Source organism: Siniperca chuatsi, linkage group LG9, assembly GCF_020085105.1.
Source record: "Siniperca chuatsi isolate FFG_IHB_CAS linkage group LG9, ASM2008510v1, whole genome shotgun sequence".
NCBI lineage: Eukaryota > Metazoa > Chordata > Actinopteri > Centrarchiformes > Sinipercidae > Siniperca > Siniperca chuatsi.
Window position 1 is genome coordinate 12,873,675 of NC_058050.1, and position 20,597 is coordinate 12,894,271.

Consider the following 20,597-nt stretch of genomic DNA (forward strand, 5'->3'; position numbering starts at 1 on the left):
CCTCTGTTTGGGATGACACAGGTACATATTATGCAGAGACAGGCTATGACTCTGGTGATTTAATGATTTTAAAAAAGCAGCTTTTTGTGCCTTTTTACTTTACTTTAACTAACTTTTTTAGTTTAATGTTAAGCTTCATTGTCATTATACAACACAGGATTGCACAATGAAATGCAGTTGTAGCCCCCTCCATGCTACACACACACAGACAGTGTATAAACAAATATTTTAAATTAGAATAGAATAAACAATAAAATAGGGAATACAATAGAACAAAATATATAAAAGTAGCACTAAAGGAAGACATAAGGAAAAATTATATTTACAGTTACTTATATACATATACACGTATGCGCACACAAAATATGTACAGTATGTGTAATATGAGTAGTATAAGTTATATGTCTTTGTGCACCAACCTGTAAGATTGTTAATTTCCTCCCGATATGAAGTATCATCATTATACTGTATTGTAGTTTAATCTATAACAATGCATTGTATTTTGTAAGATGATCATATATTTTTATGTACAATGCAAAGTAACTAGTAACTGTAGCTGTCGGATAAATGTCGTGGGGTAAAAAAGTACCATATTTTCCTCTGAAATGCAGTAGAGTAGTACTACATTGTACTTTAGTACAGTACTTGAGTAAATGTATATAGATACTTTCCACCGCTGTATCTCCTTTGAAATCAGAGGTCTAGCTGTATGATTATATGGGGTATTCTTCTCAGAGTGAATACATCAATAAGCTTTAAAAGGATTACAGATTTCCTGCTAAAGGACTTTGTTCATGTTCATGTTACTGTATTTTAACTCTGTAAAGTCATAGTGTATTTCAACATTATGTCAGATGGAGTTTCAAGGGACAAAATCGTGTATAATGGTCTAATGTTTTATTTATAAGGATTTGCTTTGTGGTATGTTCGCAGATATGATGCATAAATGAATAAAAACAACTTCAAAGTGCATTGTGATTCAAGATCTTTGCTTTTATTATTAAGAACAATACTTAGTTTTCATTTTAACAAAAAATACGAAATAAAAAAACAACACTGTAATTAGGACACAGCTGTTTCTTCTGTATCTCTGGGGAAGAGGAGGTTGCTGGTTGGTCTGGGTTAGTAAAAAAGAACGTCATGGTGGAATTAGGGTGAGTTTGAAAGGGAGGTAATTTATAAAGAAGAGGAGAGAAGTGAGTGATGGATGAGACAGTGGAGGGAGGAGGGAGAACATACCAGTCTTGGAGTTGGATCTGTGATGTGAAGTGGAGACAGGAAAGAAAACGAGAGGACATGAAGACAGGAGAGAGAGCTTCCCATACATTACAGATAAGGCACTTGACATACAAAAAACTTTAAAGCATGACAACAAACCTGCAACACTCATTTTATGAATTCCTCGTAAGTCTTAAAACTCAAACATTGAACAGCTAAAAACTGATTAACATATCTTTTACCTCCTTAACATCAAATAGCAATACCTGTAAACCCGTTTCATACACAGAATCATACCTAAAATCATTCACTTAGATCAACAGTTAAATTCTAACCCTGGTAAACAAACATAACCCAGGCTACTAGGCAGTGAATTGATGAAATCTGGTTCATATTTGTAAAATCTGGAAATGGTTGATCTGTCCCATTCCATTCGACTTAGTAAAACTCCAGTATTTCAACAAAGCAACCCACCTTCACAATGATTTTATTGAGAGTCATCGGTTTTCAGCGGGCGACATCAGCAGTGTGATTCAAGACTCAACTGGATCAAAGAGCTTCAGCCAAACCAGAGAGGGAAAAACATTCAGCTCCATCAAAACTAGCAGGAAGCTGTGATTTCTATTGCAGTGTTTGTGCTGAGCACTCATTTCCGGGTATCCCTGACTGCTCAAACAGCAAAGAATTGAGAATAACCTTTGCAGGTCAGAAATCTCTTTTGGAAGCAGAAATTGTACACGATGAGCTTTACTGGATTAAGAATTGAACAGAAATTAAAACAAGAAAGCAAGATTTCCTTGCTGTTTATCTAAAAAACTAACACCAAATTTACTCCTTCAACCTTACAAGGCAGACTACTTTACAAATGGCACAGGCCGCATTAGAGAGCAGAGGCATGCAGTCCTACTGCAAGTTGTTACAGTATATAAGAGACACTGTATGTTTGTGCAAAGACGTTGCAATAGCTTAACATTTACGTAATTGCATAGACAGAAAATCAGGGAAATAAATGCCCTATTGTCTCACTTTAATAAAACTCACTTTCACTCTCTTTTGTTCTTTAAGTAGAAAACAAAAAAGGTACGACGAAATAAAGCAACACAAGATTAAAGCAGAAAGCTATAAAATGGCATTTTAATAGCCATTAGCTGGCTCTAAGGCACACAGAACAAGGAAAGCTAAAGTAGAAGCAGCATCACCCCCCTCCTGTGTCCTCTCCACACTTTGCTCCTCTCCATTTTCTCCCCTGTCTCTTTGAAATTTTGGGATTGACATCACACACTGACAATGATAAATTTTTCTCAAAGCTTCAAAGCAAAACAGCCTTGTCACTTAATGTAGTGTATATCATCTGCTGGATCTCTGTGGCCTCTAAAAGTACGAATGAACATGTGTGAGTGTGTTTTTGTGTTCTGCAAAAGTAACAGTGTCAAATTTCCTCAAGATACCTGCTGTTCTTGGTTTGTAGGGAATGACTTGCCCCCTCCCTAACCCGCACCCCTTCTTCTTTCTCTCTCTTTTCATCCTTTCTGCTCCCCCACTGAGGGACATGAGTCCTTCTCACATTCTTTCATCCTGACACGTTTGCTTTCAATCTGTCTTGCTGTGGTTGTTGTTGTGGACTGTGTGACCGTTCTGCACCGGTCCATTTTTCTTCATGTCCTTTTTATCCTCGTCCTCTTCCTCCTCCTCTTCTGATTCATCTGTTTCATCTTTGTCGCTCCTTTCATCGTCCACTTTTTCCTGGAAAAAACAAAAGAGCCCGTTTAGAAACACATCATTAATCAAGGAGATCTTCCGCTCTGAAGCTCTGGCCAATGTCAGAACAAACTCAAACTGTCCAGTCGCATGCATGAAAATGTGCGCGCATCTGGTTGTGCACAAGAGATCTGTAAGATGACCTGAATTTGAATATACCTATAGTTCTTTCATAGCTTTTATGGAATATATTCTTATGTTGCATGTATTTATGTCTTATATTTTATCTTTTGGGTATTTATATTTGTCTTGTAATCAAGGCTGGATGATAAGGATGTAAGCGCTTAAATGTCTGTGATTTTATGGATGAATAAACAGAATCTTACTCTTACTTTCTTACAGTGAGACCACTGTAGCCCGCTTGTCATGTCCTCTCTGCCTCTTAGTTTTTGTTTTCCTCAGTTTCATGTTATATATATCGATGTTTCCTGTTTTATTTTGAAATATTCTCCCTCCCTCATGTGACTTGTAGTTTTGCTTTCTATCTTTGATTGCTTGCCCTTATTGGTTCCGCCTGTGTCTCGTTGTCTCCCCTACCTGAGTGTATTTAGTCTGTGTTTTTCTTTGTACCTGCTGTCAAGTGGTCTGGCCTTCTGCCCCTGTGTTTGGGCCTGGACTTATTGTGTGTTTTGGATTTTGTCTGGTCCCTCTTGGACTCATTTGCTTGTTTGGACTCCTCTCCTGTTTTTTTAATCTCTGCCTACACACGTAAGACTTTCTTATTTATTAAATTACTGAACTGCATCTGCTCTGCCTCCAAGTCTGTGTTTGGGTCCTATTCCCTCTTGTTCCCTGTTTCCTTGTTTGCTTGACAACCACATAATACCTAAAGTGACACCTCAGCTCCTTTCACAGCTTACATTTGAAGTGACATAAAAAATTTTTTAAAAATAAATAACATGTCTTCAGCTCTTCTAACTCCAACAACTTTCAGTGTTTACACAGTTTACTCAAACTGCTTTCAGAGCTTGCACTTAAGTTGACATTTAAACTGACATGTTTTTTCAGTTTATACACTTGAACTGGCATTACTCTCTCTCAGGACGTCCACTTCAACAACTCAATTTATCACTTACACTTTTCAACACCTGTCAGCACTGATACTTCAGTTTCACTCAATGCTTACACTGCAACTTAAATTTCTTTGAGGACCTTCATTTTAACGTCAACTTCTTTCGGTATTTCAAATGTAAATTTTATTCAGAAAAAATGTGCCTTTGCTAGTATTTTGTGGGTATTTACTGTATATTTGTTTTTAAATCAGTGCTGGATGATAAAGATGTGAGCGCTGCCATTTCCATGATTTAATGGATGAATAAACATAATCTTGAACTTTGCATTACATTTCTTTGTTTGCTTACATTGTTAGTGAGGAAACGGAGTGCTATGCGTATGATGAGGACGGCCCAGAAGATATGTAGACACTGCAGAACCATCAAAAGTCCGTTGAAAAAGTAGTAGCCAAAGAAGGGTTCATAGATGGTCACTGGGTAAACCCACGTACAGTAAATAATCCTGCAATACAGATAGTGAGGATTAAGGACAAGGTAACTTAATACACCCAGTTGTATATTACAATAAAATAATTGTTTAAAACGTGTGAGTACCGGAAGGGGAAGATGACCAGACGAGTGACAATGAAGACTGCAGCAAATACAATGAAGATGTAGTTACAGGCATTTCGCCACCCAGCATAGTTGAACATCTTAGCAGACTGTCGGAGAGAGAAAGAAAGCCAATTCAGTTTATTAGGAAAGTTGCAGATAAATGGATAAAGTATTTGTTTGAATAATGAAAATGGTAGTTGGTTTGCCTATATCCCACTAAAGATCACCAAAGTGTAGTTTCCTCCACAAGGTGGCAGTGTATCATCAGTGTTGTTTCATAGCACTCATTGAATAATGTGTGAACAGAACTTAAAACCCATTGGGGATGCAGCATGTAAACAGTATTTTTCTTTTTGGTAGCGATAAATGACATCAACATTAAAATATGATGTGGTAATTGTTCATACTGGCCTCATTCATATTTACACATTTCCTGTATGTCAGTTTACCATAAACAATAGTTAACTGGTTGTGATAGCAGGCACATGTTTGCATACTAAAGTGTGCTAATCAAAATACTGTGAATGTAAAGTGCAGCAATGACCCTTTGGAGACATTTACCTCAAGGAGGTAATCAGAGGAGTCGTGCACCAGCATAATGAGAGTTCCAGCGCGGATGTAGTTAACACACCAGGAGAAGCTGATGAGGAGGATGGTCGCTACATGGTGAACAATCTGCTCCTTGAAGTCCTAAAGAGAAGGAGGAATGGCAAAAGGAGACATGGCATTTATGCTGAGAAAAGGGAAATGTTGGGAATACACTGTTTGTGTGTGAAGCGATAAATCCTGATTAAGAGGCAACTAAGTTAGAATATTGTGTTGGAGGAACACAATGTGCCTCTTTGGCAAGATTTCTCCCACTGTGCTCAGCTGACCCAGGTTGAGCAAAGTCCAAACACTCCCACATACACATTCAAACACACGTGTAACAACAGTCTAATGTCCACCCACAGTCCGTACCAGATGTCAAACTGATCAGATAGTGAAAACAGACTTTGTCTTCCTCTTGTGTACAGTTGATCATGATGTAATAACCATATAAAAGTGAAAAACAAACTGTCTGTATAAATCACAAGTTTTCCATTTACAGTAATTTGTGTATATTTTCCTTCTGTTCCCATGCAAGTCTTTTGTTTTATCCCACCTGAACTAAGTGTGTTCCACAGGTAAATTCACTCACTTTGCGTTTGACATCAGAAGCCACACTGAAGAGCAGAGAGCTGTAGAAACCCAGCTCAATCATGTAGTACCAATACTGAGATGGCAGGAGAGTCTGAAGTAGAGGAAACAGAGCTTTAATTTTGAAATTCATACACCAGCGTGCGCATATCTATATTGGGAACTAGGGCTGCAACTAACCATTATTTGAATTATTGATTAATCTTTATTATCCAATTATTCTCTTAATCAATTGATTAATTGTTGGGTCTGTAAAATGTCAGAAAAATGTTCATAACAAGTTCTTAGAGCCCAGGGTGACACATTCAAATGGCCTGTTTTGTATGGCTAGGAGTCCATGATATTTAGTTGATTATTATACAACACAGAGAACCAACAAAAATTACTTAAATGATGAACTGATTATCTAACTTAATTAAAATCAAATTTAATTACATTTTTAATGGAATTTTATACCTTTCTCACGATCATACTAGTCAAAGAATGACAGAAAACCAGTAGGGACAATTAGGCCTACAATTATTTATAAAGTACATGAATTTTTAATGACATTTTATCACATTTTGTCAGTACTTCCCAGCTGTATATAACAATAATTCCTAGTAATATAATTAATACATTAATTAATCAATGACCTGAACCCAGATAAGTGGCAGAACATTGATGGATGAATTAACCAACTAAAAAGTAATGAATTAATTAAAGTTTTTGCTAAAACTGACACTTGCCCATTATGAATTGATGAGCTTCCTAGCTACTGTGGCTACCAGTAGCAACAGTGTTAGCTACAGGTGTGATGGCGCTGACTGAAACTCCACAAAAAAGGATTGATCAGCCTCCTGCAGCACACTCCGCAGTCTCACTTGTAGTTTATAGATGTATAACGTCTCCCAATAGCCAACAACCACATACAAAAAAGGCAGGCAAGAGAAAATATTCAAGACCTTTGTAAATTAAATGTAAGACTTGTTATTACCTAAAGACTTTTTGTAAGGGAACTGAATTCAATGTTGTCTGACTTTTCAAAACCTGCAGATACCCTGGTGCATTCAGTGTACATAGCCATCCCAGAGACGTACCAGCACAGGAAAGCCTTGCCACATCTCCTGCAGGTCATACAGCCAAGGTTTCTGGAAGGAGAGATGCGATGTGAATGAGACAGCAGAGCTCGACATGTGTATTTATATCAACTGACTCAGCATGACAATGAGTCTGCGCTGCCTCTCTGACAGTGCGAGAGGTGAGGTTATCGCAGCAAAAAAGACCGACTACCATGGAAATCGTCATGTTACGATATTACGATAGCAGAGCAGGTGACGAATTATGATGTGAACATAAAGAGAGGAGGAGAAGGAGGGGTCGTGGTTAACATGGCAGTACTCACATCGATGAGGGCGGCCAGGCCAGCAATGAAAGCAAGAAGGTAAAAGGTAAATCTCCAACTGCAAGAGAACACACACACACATACAAACACACTTTCTACTCAGTCAATGGGAAAAAGACAATAGACACATTTTCTACCAGCAGACACATAAGCGCACCACACACACACACACACACACATTCTCGCTCACAAACACACAAAAGTGCAAGTTGGAAAGAAATGCCAGGCTGAATGGGCAGCCTGGAAAAATCTGGTGAACTACGCTGAGAATGTCAAATCAGGACACACACACACACACACACACACACACAGCCAAACACGTGCAAACAGACAATGAGAGCTGTCAGACAGTATCCTCCCTGTTAATGTCCTGTAACAGAGACAGTGAGGGGTCATTACAGCCTCTCGTACAGGTGTAGAGAGGGGATTTCAATAGAGAAAAAGAACAGAAAGACAGTGAGAGTGTGTGAGATACACCAGCGGGAAAAATAAATGAGAGAGACAGAAAGCCTGTTGTGTATGCACACAAACAATAGATTCATTCAGGAGAGAAATGTCGAAACACTCACAGCGAAACAGACACCATGACCAGGGAGTGACAAACATGCAGTCACATGCACATCCTCACACACACCCTTATGGGCAACATATGCAGAACATCAATCTGTAGATAATCTTAAATATAATTTTACACACACATATACAGCAGACACAGGGACATACACACACCAGTCTGATTTATCTTCTTGCAAGCCTGTACTGTGCTTGCAGAGGGTCACTTTACCAAAATTACACACAAAAAAATCAAACTTTTTTTTTAGGCATGCCGGGAGTTTTGATTTAATTTGCTCAGGTTTTGAGGTATTTCTCTGAGGTTTCTGCCAACCAACACAGGAAGTAAGAATTTAATTTGTTGCGCTCATCACTTAGGTTTACAAAATTCATCAGCAATTAATAGTGACAATGTATAGGGTGACAAAAACAATCTCAGCAGACAGAGTTGCCCAGTTGTTATGGAAATGTAGATGTTGGAAATGTTTCCAAGCACTTTTTTTCACATTTATTTCAGGTCTGTCCTAAAATAAAGTCCTGTGCCCATATGAACACTGAGACATACTTTGCTTGCTGTAATCATTCCTCCTGTTCATACTAGTCATTAAACGATCCCTTCCTAATGGATTTGGAAAAACTTGCATTTATCTTCAGTAGACTTGACTACTGTAAAGGTGTCTTTACAAGTCTCTCTAAAAAATCGATTAGCAGTTGCAGCTGATTCACTCCTCACTAAGACCAAGAAAGTGGATCGCATCACTCCAGTTCTGAGGTCTTTACACTAGTTTCCTGTCTGTCAAAGAACTGATTTCACTGTTGGTTTATAAAGCACTGAATGGTTTAGGGCCAAAGTACATTTCTAATCTTCTTCTACGTTATGAACCATCCAGAGTCTCAGATGGTCTGGGACAGGTCTGCTAAAACTAAACATGGAGAAGCAGAGTTCAGTTTCAGCGTTTATGTTTTTATGCACCACATATCTGGAACAAACTCCCAGAAAACTGCAGGTCTGCTGCAACTCTCAGATAATATATAATATGGAATAATGGAATGGAATAATCGGTAAAATACTCGATTACTATAACAATCGATAGCTGCAGCCCTAATTCCAAAGTTTATCCGAAGCTAATATGAGACTTCAGCAATCTGAGTTAGACAAATCAATAAGTTATATTCCAAAGTTACTGCCTTTTTAACAAATTTCCCACTTGGTGTTACTACCCTTCACTACAGCTCAGCACAGAAACACCAAGTGGATTTTGTCCCCCTTCACTTCCACTGAAAGCCTGTTAGTAAGAGATCTTTTAATGTCCAGTATGAACAGGAGAAATGATTACAGCAAGCATATGGGCACTTGACTATTGTTTTAAAACAGACTTGTGAACCCATCCTGCTCAGAAAAAAATGGAAATTTGAACGTCTACATTTACAAGCAAATGAGCAATCCCATCCGCTGAGGAAAATCCTGTGATGTAGTCAGACAGCTACGCTAAACAGAGTGGACCTTGTGGTGAGATTGTTTGTGTCAACTGCTGTTTCCAAAGTCAAGAATGATTTTTACAGGGACTAACGTTTAAGTCACGTAAAAAGCTTTTATGGATCTGTCAACATGAACAATAATCATGACAATGAAGCTAATGGTAACAATAGTCACGTCACTACAGAGAAGTTACACACTGAACACAACATATGCGGTGTACTAACGCATTAACATCACCTACGAATGTGTTTGTCTACATGCATATCACTGAATATTTGCCTGTGTATCAATCCTAGTGATAATAACAATATTATGCTATTATGCAGTATTATGATCATGCTGTTGGTTTAGCTTCTGCTACTGCTCACACATAAAAATAACCAACAGTAGTGACAGAGCCCCTGTTGCTGAGGCCCTGTGCTAATGAGTATGTGGATGTGTGTGTGTGTGTGTGAGAAGCGTAGGGGCTACTAGTAGCATTGTAATGATAGCATGTTAAAAATAGAGGGTTACTTTTGTCCTCAGAAATGTGCTCATATAGCTGGAGGAACGCAACGGCAAGTACCTGTTTCAACCTGCTTCATAGGTCTATAGAAGTGTGTGTATATATATTTAAAATAGAGAGTGTGTGTGTGTGTGTGTGTTTACCTGGCCTCTCGAAACTTTTTGAGCAAACTCGGTCTGTCCTGGTTCCTTCGTCTCCTGAACCATCGCTGCACTTGTCTTTCTGAATAGCCAGTCTGCTTGCAAAGGCTTGCTATTGAAGTCTGAGAACAGCACAAAGAGTTTCAGATTGAAGGATTTAATTTCCTGACAACACACATAGCACGGTACTTTGTCCTTTTAAGTGTGTATGGGCGTGCGGGAACATCTACCTGTGTGGGGTTTTTGGTAATGTTACAGTAGTAGCCCTCCAGTGTGGGGTTGTGAGGGGCTTTAAGCCGTGCTGTCTCTTTCACCCCGAGCAGAGAGGCCAGCGGTGTAGCCACCGTCCTGCAATGACAAAAGTTAGACAGTGAGAAAGTGAAGAAGCATAGATGCAGTACAGGGTGAAATCATGGAAACTCTTTACATTTGAATTACCCAAATCTAAGGTAAATGAAGCTAATGGACATGAAAGGTAATTTGAACTATTAGAGTTTAGGATGATGTACGTCAGGCTGACAAGAAGATAATGTTACTAAACAAACAAAATAATGAGGAAGAGAGCAATAAAAAACAGGTGGACTCTGTAACGGTTGTCTGATTTCCAAAAGATTAGCTACTGGAAATAGGAACACTTGTGTGAGATACAATATGAGTCACTTGAAAGAACAGAGCTTTACTTATTATAAAGTAAGGCACAGCACAGGGAATATTACTGTAAATAACTGCAAGAGATAATTAGAATTACCGCCTGTCGTCTATTTGCAGTTTACATCCATGTCTGTCCAGACTTGTACAATATATGTAGTGAATGCTTGGAAGGAAATGAATAAAAGGTATAAAGTGTATTTTTTGGCTAAATGGAAGTTATCACTATATTGATGATACATATGTATGATTCCAGTGAATATACATTGCTGAACTGATTAATGAGGGATTATCATAGATGTATTGGCTAAACAGGTACACATGTAATCGATTACTATGTAAAGATGGATTCTTATAGAATATAGCAACGCAAAATGTGGTGCTTTTGTTTTCTCCTGACATTTTTAGATGTAAAGCCTCTCTATGAGCTGTAGGTGAAACTCACTCACAGGATCACGATTAACTAGGCACGCTCCAATACATTGTTTGCAGTTACGTGATTCAGATAACGCTCGAAATTCAGAATGAGGCAGGAAGTGAAAGGCAGAATGGATGAGATGGAGGAAAGCCTGTACTGTGCTAGTTATTGTTTATTCATTGTGTCGTCCCAGTCAACATGTGTGTGAAATCTGGAATTGCCCAATTCATTCTTAAATTATGGCTAAAAACCTATTTAGAGGCCACAATGACCTTTGAGTCAAAAATGTCACTTATTCAGTGTCCGACCAACTGTGAAATATGGTCACAATCAGTGTTCCTGAGTTATGGGGTTGAATAATGGCCAAACTAGTGTTTTTCCAGGATGTCACAGTGAAGTGAAAAACTTATCATCACATCATATCCCAGTAAACATCTGTGTGAAATTTTGGCATTTTGAGGTCACAGTGACCTTTGAGTCAACAGTGTCACCAATTCATTGTCTGACTAACTGTGAAATATGGTCATCAATTCTTGAGTTATGGCCAAAAACGTGTGAGGTCACAGTGACCTTTGACCTTTGATAACCAAATTAGTTCTTCCTTGAGTCCAAGTGGACGTTTGTGCCAAATTTAAAGAAATTCCCTTAGATATCGCGTTCAGACGGACAACCTGAAGACATAATGCCTCCAGCCACGGCTATCGGCGGCACGGAGGCATAAAAACTGCATTCTGGAGTAAAATAATGTAATTAGAGGTCAGAGGATGAGATAATGGATGGGCTGACTAAAAAAAGAGAAGGCAGAAGTCGAGGAATAAAGACAAGACTGGACAGAGGACGGAGAAAAATGTGTAAATATAGAAGAAGCAAATGTTTGAATTAATAGCCAGAGACATAGATGAGGGGCACAGATATCGAGTAGACAGAGAGAAAAGCGGACTGACCTTTCAAAGATCTGACGGATAATGAGGAATACAAGGGCGATGGGTAGCGCCACCCACAAGTCGCGGGCTTTGGCGTATATTCGTCCATCCCGATCCTCCAGGTCGGCCCAGCCCAGGCCCTCTGGAAACCACAGCCGCTCCTGCCAGAACCACTCACTCAGCCCCGACATCATCCTGCAACACAGGACACACATGGAGTCACCTCCACCTCTATGGGTCTATAAGGCGGTGAAACTAAAGTCTCAAGACCCAAGATACAGATGTTGTAGAGGCAGAATCCACACCGTAAAGAAAAACAAAACCGGTGACATGTTTCCACCTAAACTCTGAACGCACAACAAGTGGCTTGCTTTAAAGGCAGCAGCTATACAGGCCTGGCCATGTACATGGGAAGACATCTTTGATACCATGTAATTAAGAGAATTAGATGACGGTACAAACGTTTCCCTCTCACTGGAAGCCTGGCTGTAGGTTTTTCCTAATGCATATAACAGAGTACAAGCAGCATGCAGGGAGCTCAGCAGGCCCACGTGAGGGAGGAGAAATCAGACCAACAACTGAGCTTCATGCTTTCAACACCAGAACTTTCCTAAACAGTTGACAACAGCTGCGAGAGTTGGTTTTTATTCAGAGTACAGACATGAATGTTTCTGCTGCTAAGCTTAGGGAGTGGCAGAGAAAGAGAGTGAAAGGGTTGGCAGTGAGCGAGAACTAGCATCTGAGGGATGTGAGTCATGATTCATCCATATGTGCAGAGCAGCGGGGGCGCCCCCACACACTACATCTCTGGAGTCCCCTTGCAGATCTACAGAAACTCCCCTCCCACCCACTGCAGCTGTAAGTGCCGAATCCCTGTAACTGCTTCACTTCAGTCCCATCCCCACCCTGCTGCTCCCTGCTAGCAATCAAGAAGGATTCCCTCTTTGTCCCAGAGAGCCAAAGCCATGTGTAACGCTCTCCCTCCTTCGGCTTTCTTTAAAATATGTAGCTGAAATTAGACTTGGATATAAAGCACTGTGTTTCAATAAACTCTATTTTGAGAAATAAAGACATATTTTTCTACAAAACCATTTTTCCTTTCAACTAAAATTTAGGGATGCTTCAACTAACAATTATTTTCATTATCAAATATTAATAAACAGATTATTTTCTATTTCCATTTGTTCTACAAAGTGTCAGAAAATAGTGAAAAATGCCCATTAAAATTTCCTAATTTCCTAAGAAAAACAGCAAATATTCACATTTAATAAGCTAGAACCTGAGTATCTTTGGCATGTTGCTTGAAAGGTGACTTAAACCATGAATTGATTAATTCAAATTGGGCAATCTGATTAAAGAATAAGTGAGATCAGCTTCAGAAATCCGACCAGATATTCAACGCAGGCTTTCGGTACTCGACAGTTTAATTGGACACATTTTGGTCTGTACCAAAAAAGTACTGAAGTTTGATACACAGCCCTTTTTTGTCAATGCCCTTATCTTTGCCGTAGTCAAAGATAAAACATATTGCTGCTAGTTGAAGCCCCTGACACTGTGCACGAGACGGCGCCATGGTTAAGAGTGTTGATTGTTTTCCACATCATGTCATGTTAGTCATGGCCGCTGTTTCCTGTTGCAACAGCACGGCTGGACGGCCACTGGGCTTTCCCTTCTCTCTCTCTCTCTCTCTCTACCCTCAGCACAGGTGGTGGTGGACGGGAAGGGTGACAATTTTTTTCCCAGTAATTTTGCCAACTCTTGCACTTCAGTATAAACCCATCTCACTTCTCTGTGACAATCTTGTGAGCTCTGCCAAAAACAGATAACTAAATGAGCCTCTGAGTACAAATGATGCCTCAAAGGGCTGAGGAAAGCAGACTTCATTGACTTCCACATGTAATGAATTATTTCCTATAATAATGTCTGACTATATAAACTGTTAATAAGTATCAGCTGTAATTAGGCTCGACATAAACACATGCACAGGCACACCCAAAAACAAACAAACAATCAAGGAGGAAATACTTGCAACTAAACAAGGACAAATTCTTTACTTTTTGCATTGCTGCTGTGTGGAGGCAAGGTAAGACTTGAGAGGATATTTTTAGGGTGACTAGTTGAGATCATCCAGTGAATTCAGCATGTTAAAGCTCTTTTCCCCACACAGCTTTCCTAACACCACATTCCATTGGCTGACAGGATCACATGACCAGACTCTGACCATTTCAAAGGTCCAATAAAAATAAAGGAGGCCTCTGGCAGCGGAGGGAGGAAGGAAGTTCTCGGACTGTCTCCTCTCTCTCTCTTCCCCACCATGAATATATGTACATTACATGGCTGTGGTGATTGTTAACAGAGATCCAGCTTCAGGCTGAATCCTAAGTTTACAAACCCATAAGGCAGTTGGGTTTTTTTTAAATGGACGAAATAAAGGGAGCAAGCCTCAGAGGAAAACCTAAACAGACCAGACTGGAACCTGGTACAGAGTCCAGGAATATTTGGAGAATGTAAACATACTGCCACCATACAGAGGGAGCACTCCAGCTGCCCCATTCACTCTCCATGTATTCATAACATCTTATGGAGTTTTATAGTCACCCAATACCTTGTTTATCTGAATGATAGGAGACTAAGTCAACTACAGGAGCATAAGTCACAAGACAGCAGCAATATGCTGACTGTGAGTCACTCATGACATACTGTCTATGTGTGCATAACTACCCATTTACTCATATCCGTCCATACTTAAGTTGATCACTGACAGCTCACTCATTCAAAGCACAACTTTTAAAAATGAACAGGAGACAGACACAGAGAGGTCAGAGAGCTTAGATAGCGTACACTGTGGACTACTTGACACGAGAGGTCAAAGCTGAGTTTTCACTACCTCAGGTTTGATAAGTCGGAGACAGAACGGCACATCATCGACTACATGCTGATATCACAAAAGGTCACAAGACTGGAGTCAGTCAGATAAGTCAGCAGCCTTGAATTATTTCATGGCCTTGAACATTGCTGTAGCTCACATTGTACGGACTGATTGTTGTCACTTTAGAGCTACACTATAAACAGATGGACACATGCAGACAAACTCAAACTGGATTACTACTAGCTTCATTTGTGCAGAGTATAGACTTCACAACTTTTTGAGTACTGGCTGAAATATGTTTCTAGCCCAAAGTAAAGAACTGTCAGGTACTGAAAGTTGCTACTGAAGTTGCTATTGGTCAGATTCTTAGTCTTGTTTACTTATTCTTAGATTAGATATTTCCTGAACAAAATCATTGTGTTGCTCAATTTAGACTGCATTTTATTCAGGTAAAGTAATTGCAATTTATAGATGCTTTAAAATATGCGAAAATTAAACACAAAGTTTGTCTTTTTTCATTAAATAGGGGAAAAATTGTTTTGCTGAAAAACATTTTATATTCTTCATTGTGAGGTAATGAAAAAAGTGCCACGTGGTATCAGTGCCAGCGCTCAGGTATCATATTAGCACCAGTATTGTAAGATTCTAAATGATTTGCAGCTCAAAGCACTATAGTGGCACTGTAGTAATTATCTGTCAGCCATGCCGCCCATTACTGATATGATAGAGGATTTCCCTGAGAACCGCTACAATAAAACAGGCTATAAACCAGCAGACATACAACATGCACATTTCACTGATAATTCTGACTTGAAAATTGATTCAAATATTGTAGTAGTCCTCCTCTGCAATTAAAATTATGTAATAGGTCACCTTTCCTAACAGAGCATATAACCATTAAAGCATTCAATTAGTATGATATTTAGTGTAGCATTTGGGTATAGATTATAGCTGAAGCGTCAATTAATCAACTGCCAAAAACATATTCAGCAACAATTTTTTTATAATCAATTCATCGTCATTAGTCATTTTTCAAGAAAAAATGCCAAAGATTCACTGGTTCCCGCTTCTCAAATGTGAATATTTTATGAAGAAATTATGATTTCTCTGTCATATATGTTAGTAACTGAATATATGTGGGTATGGACTGTTGGTCGGATACATCTGCCTATTTGAATAGGTCACGTTTGTGGGAGATTTTATAATTGCTATTTTTCACTATTTTCTGGTATTTTATGGACAAAACGATTATCTGAGAAAATACTGACTAATCGATAATGACAGTAATCGTTAGTTGCAGCCTTACTTTAAATGCTTTTTACTGTAATTTCAACACTGACAATAGTAAAATGTTTGATGGAAACACTACATGTAATGTACTGGTGCAACATTGTGGCTATGCCAAAAACAATAATATCAGCTCTCAAAAACTATCAGTCAAACTGTAGATTACAGTAGATGGTAGGTATTAAGCATGTCAACCTTCTGTACTGACAGCCTTCATTTCTTGTGGTCCAACATGCAGCCACAGTTTGCAGATCACACTGAAAACCATGAAATCCTGAATGCACATATTGCGGGATGAAGTGGCGGTTCAGGAAGCTGATGCTCTCTGCACATGGTTCATTAGCCGTAACTCGGGTCATGCTTTGGATATTTTGAGTCTGAGGGTGAGTCATACACTTCCTTCATAGTGATGGGAATTACGGCTCTTTGAAGGCAGCCGGCTCTTTAGTACCACTTCTGCTGGTCCCCGCCTAAAGTACAGTCTTATTTGTTGCAAGATTCTTGATCTGCAGTACATTGAAATATTCTGTCATATTGATGGTTAAAAAGTGAGACGTGTCAAGAATAACTACCCTAGTTGTATAGCAAAAATAACACCCTACTAATGAAATAGTATGGTTAATAAATAATTACACAACTCTATACAGACACATACAGTATATTTCAATTTAATTTCTATGATATAATATGAAACAAAAAATATTTCTGCTCTAATCGGCTCTCAGACGGGAGCCGGCTCGTTCGTGACCAACACATCACTATTCCTTCACATTTTAGACTTTCGTCTCGATCTTGGTTTGATTGGAAACAGTTCAGTGTAATTTTATTAAAGTACAACATACAGTGGTTAGGCAAACACAGAGATAGCAGAGAAATTATATACTGTCAGTTGGAGAAAATGTAAAATCCTCCCAAGGGCAGACAACCAGTCTGTAGTGATCTGCTGCATCACTGTTATCCAATCTTCTGTGTTTTACATAGGGATCACAAGAAAGTCAACTTCAATACCTTTGACACTTATCTGCGACCCTCATGAATTATTGATGGGAAGATGCAATCAGTCAGCAGACTGATTTGAATAGGCTCGTTCAGGAGGTGTGAGGGTAATATTGTCATGCTGAGTCTCTTCTGACTGGATTCTGCCCTTTGAGTAAGTCGAGTCAGTTACCTTCCCCAGAGCATTTAAATTGGCCCCTGGATATATGTGAGGCTATTCTTTCAGCTGAGAGCAAGCTCTGAAGGGAATGATCATCAAACGCTAGCAACACCGAGGTATTGCTGTGCAAAGATAGTCAAGGCAACTGCTTGAGCTGAAGAAGTAGAAGATGCAGTCACTGACAGATGATAGTTGAAGTTATTTTATGTGTAGGTTAGGGAGAGATAAACCAAAAACTAAAGAACTAAAATTTGTTTAGTTTTTTACTCTAGAGTGTTTTGTGGGACTAACATGATATTTGACCTGGATGCAAAGCTTTAATCAATAAGAGGATTTGTCTTCTTAATGAATCATTTGGTTGCCAATCACATATAGTAAGTGTCTTGTAGTCTGGGGCAAAAATAAACAATCAGTTTCATCATTGATTAATCTGACGATTATCTTTTGGATCAATTGGTGACATTTTCAAATTGCTTGCTTTGTTCGCCAAACACTCTAACCCTAACGCAAAGATATACAGTATATCATTTAGAGTGGTATATAACAAGCAGCAAATCCTTACATTTAAGACGCTGGAACCATCAAATGCTTGGCATTTTTTGCTTAATAAATTACTTAAATGATTAATCAATTATCAAATTTGTTGGGGATTAATTTTCTTTCAATCAGCTAACTGATTAATTGATTAACTTCAGCACTACTGTCAGGCTTTCCTGGGACTTGACCCAATGATTTACATGTTTGACCTGGATACAAAGCTTGACAATGCATGCACACATATTAACACACTATTATCATGTCAAAGATTTACAGAAATTTGAGTAAGAAACCTAACAAACCAGCAAGACTAACTCCCATAATATTCCTCAGTACTTCCAGTGGCTGTAGTATGACTTTACAGCCACTTATCTCAATTTGCCAGATTCTTATTCCCTAAATCCTTTAAATGTGCGTGTTTTTCTATCCCAGTGGTGTTCATACTAGCTTTAATGTAGCTACTCTACAATGAATTAGCAGAAAAGCTAAGTGAAGACCACAATGGGTGCAAGTAGGATGGGTCCCAAACAAAAAAAAATCACTTTAATTAAAAAACAGATATAATTTAAAAGGGTTTATGTTATAATATTTCTGTCTGTAACGCGTGGTGTTTTATCCGTGGCCTGTTAATTGTGTAGTTACAGTGATAATGTGGCATAATCTGCTGCTAGTTTAGAAACCGACCCACCGTTGGGCCACACGCCAGGTTGCCCTCGTGTTTTAATTTTAAACAAAGGTTGACGGTTATTAACGTACTTTCAAATAGTTACAATTCTACACCGCCATGTATGCGTTTTTTTCCGTTAAAAAGTCCAAAGTTGCCTGTTATACTTAATTGACCGATTCCTACATGAGTGCGTAATGACGTCTGGGAGGATACGGAGCGTGCGTCCGCCGCTAACCCACTCACGCGCACATAAACGCATATCGTCTACTCGCCGACATGAGAGTGAAACGGTACTTACTTTGGTGTTTTTCCCCCGTAGTGAAGCGTAAAATACGGCTCGCAAACAGAGAAAAATGCCTTTGTCTCTGAAGTCGTCCTGGTTCCACCTAGCTAGCTAGCTAAAAACCTAACGGTCCTGTTGAGTGTGCCCAGCCCGCTGGTTGTGCTCAGAAGGGCGCATTTAGTGTCCAAGTTTAGTATCCAGACTGATTTTTACATCTTTCCATGATGTACAAAGTTTGTTTTTCTTAATGGTGGGGGGTAAAAACAAAAAAGTGGCTTCAGATGGGAGAATGTGTGAAATGCTGCAATGCGACCCGCAATCCCCCCCCCCAAACAAGCTATTCTCTCTCTCTCTCTCGTCGTGTCCCAGCTAATTGTTCCCCACTTGTGTGTCCCAGCAGTCGGCGGGGTCTGTCTGGGTGTCTGACCGGGCAGAGGCGGAGGTCGGGCCGACACGAGAGCGGACTGAGTCTCTGAGAGGGGAAGACAAGAGGGAGGAGTGAGGGAATAACGGAGAGGGAGGGACGCAGATGACGTCCAAGCACATGAGAGAGCATTTGGCTGGCTGACACACACACACACACACACACACACACACACACACAAATCCATCCGCATTTTGTTTCCGCTCGGGGAAAAGTTTTACCCCCCTTCTTTGTACAAATGACAACTGGGGTAAAGGGTGGCAGATCACTGTAGTCTGGTCTTATTTATAATCACACAGCCCTTCATTTTCTGTAATTTTCTGTTTTCATGGATGATAAAAGTTTTTTCTCTCGGATGTGTGTGTCATATATATCTTACACCGGGGATACAGCTTTTGCCCCAACTGACCTTTGACCTCCTTGTTATTTGCACTCATTTCCTGTGAATTTCCAGCTGAATGTAAAATGAATTTACTGTTAGAAAATCATACTTATAGAGGCTGTTTGCCAAACTTTTTTGTCTCCTACTGAATCACAACTTAATTTTTTCATTTTTTAAACATCTGAACTGCATTTCTGTTATATTTCTTTAGGTATTTAGCTGCCCTTCAGAGCCAACCAACAACTGCATTTGTGATGCAACACTGACATTACCTCAAATGATCTCCTGCCTAGGGAACAGTTTTGGTAAGTGAATAAAAAGGTTATCATTCAGTGGCATGTATAAGTTTACTTGTTACTAAATCTTAAAAAACACGTGACCTTTGACCTTTTTAAATACAAAAAGCAGTTCCAAATGTCAGGGCAGTGCAGTTTTTCTGTGCTATTTATATTGCAGTTGCCCTTCTTTCTTTCAAATGGGACAGAGGAGGGTTATCGTCCTATCCTTGTGACCCATGAACTGTAAAACAAGCATGTGAGGGGTTACAGGCTGACATTCAGTACAGAATGACTTACGGTCGGACTAATGTCGAGCCTCTAAAAGAGCTCACCCCAAATAGCAACAGTTTGCACACGTGCGACAGGTACGATGGTGAGGTCGCCACTGGTCCTCAAAAGTATGGTAACAACAGCCTCTCTGGATCATGCTTTGATTTTACATTTATCTTTAAAAATTATATTCTTTCTTGGACCTGATTAAAAACTAAAGTAGACCCAACATGTGAGAGGGAAAGTTTGTGACTTATAGGCTATATTGATTACATTACATTACATTTATTTTTAACCCACCAGTGGGTCATCGGGGATTTTGAATGTTTCATGAAGCCAAGGGGCCAAGAATTAAAAAAAATATTAACAACTGTAGTCAATTATGAACCATTTGTCATTAAAGTAGGTTCCTTGAAACCGCTTCATAACTGCCTCATAAAACATCTTCATAAAATTAAAGAAATGTTTTGGAATTAAACTGTAAAATATGCCCTATATTTCCTATCTTCATACCAAGCTCAATGAAGATGCTTCACATACACAAGTTTTCTGTCTGTTGCTGTCAATATTGTTATACACGTCTAATTGATCCCTCCTTATTGAAATATGTGTATGGAGCTCTGTACTTGTTC

At 39.2% G+C, this 20,597-nt stretch overlaps 1 protein-coding gene across 1 annotated transcript; it reads right to left on the minus strand.

Annotated features, from left to right (window-relative positions):
- Positions 1-972: 972 nt before the first annotated feature.
- On the minus strand, positions 973-19,095 carry LOC122882325 (ceramide synthase 2-like). Its single transcript, XM_044209613.1, has 11 exons — positions 18,627-19,095; positions 11,834-12,007; positions 10,054-10,171; positions 9,827-9,945; positions 7,147-7,204; positions 6,842-6,892; positions 5,764-5,856; positions 5,145-5,273; positions 4,584-4,690; positions 4,338-4,491; positions 973-2,961 (listed from the first exon to the last, which is right to left on the minus strand). The coding sequence occupies exons 2-11, from the start codon at positions 12,004-12,006 to the stop codon at positions 2,809-2,811; spliced, it is 1,155 nt and encodes a 384-aa protein (XP_044065548.1). The 5' UTR covers position 12,007; positions 18,627-19,095; the 3' UTR covers positions 973-2,808.
- Positions 19,096-20,597: the final 1,502 nt, after the last annotated feature.

What these genes read in the sequence shown, in the direction of transcription:
- LOC122882325 (XM_044209613.1), bottom strand. Translation starts at nt 12,006, where the DNA reads ATGATGTCGGGGCTGAGTGAGTGGTTCTGGCAGGAGCGGCTGTGGTTT. An exon ending in GCCTGGCCGCCCTCATCGAT is followed by an intron (nt 6,893 to 7,146) that starts GTGAGTACTGCC and finishes CTCTCCTTCCAG; the next exon opens with AAACCTTGGCTGTATGACCT. An exon ending in CTGGTCATCTTCCCCTTCCG is followed by an intron (nt 4,492 to 4,583) that starts GTACTCACACGT and finishes TCTGTATTGCAG; the next exon opens with GATTATTTACTGTACGTGGG.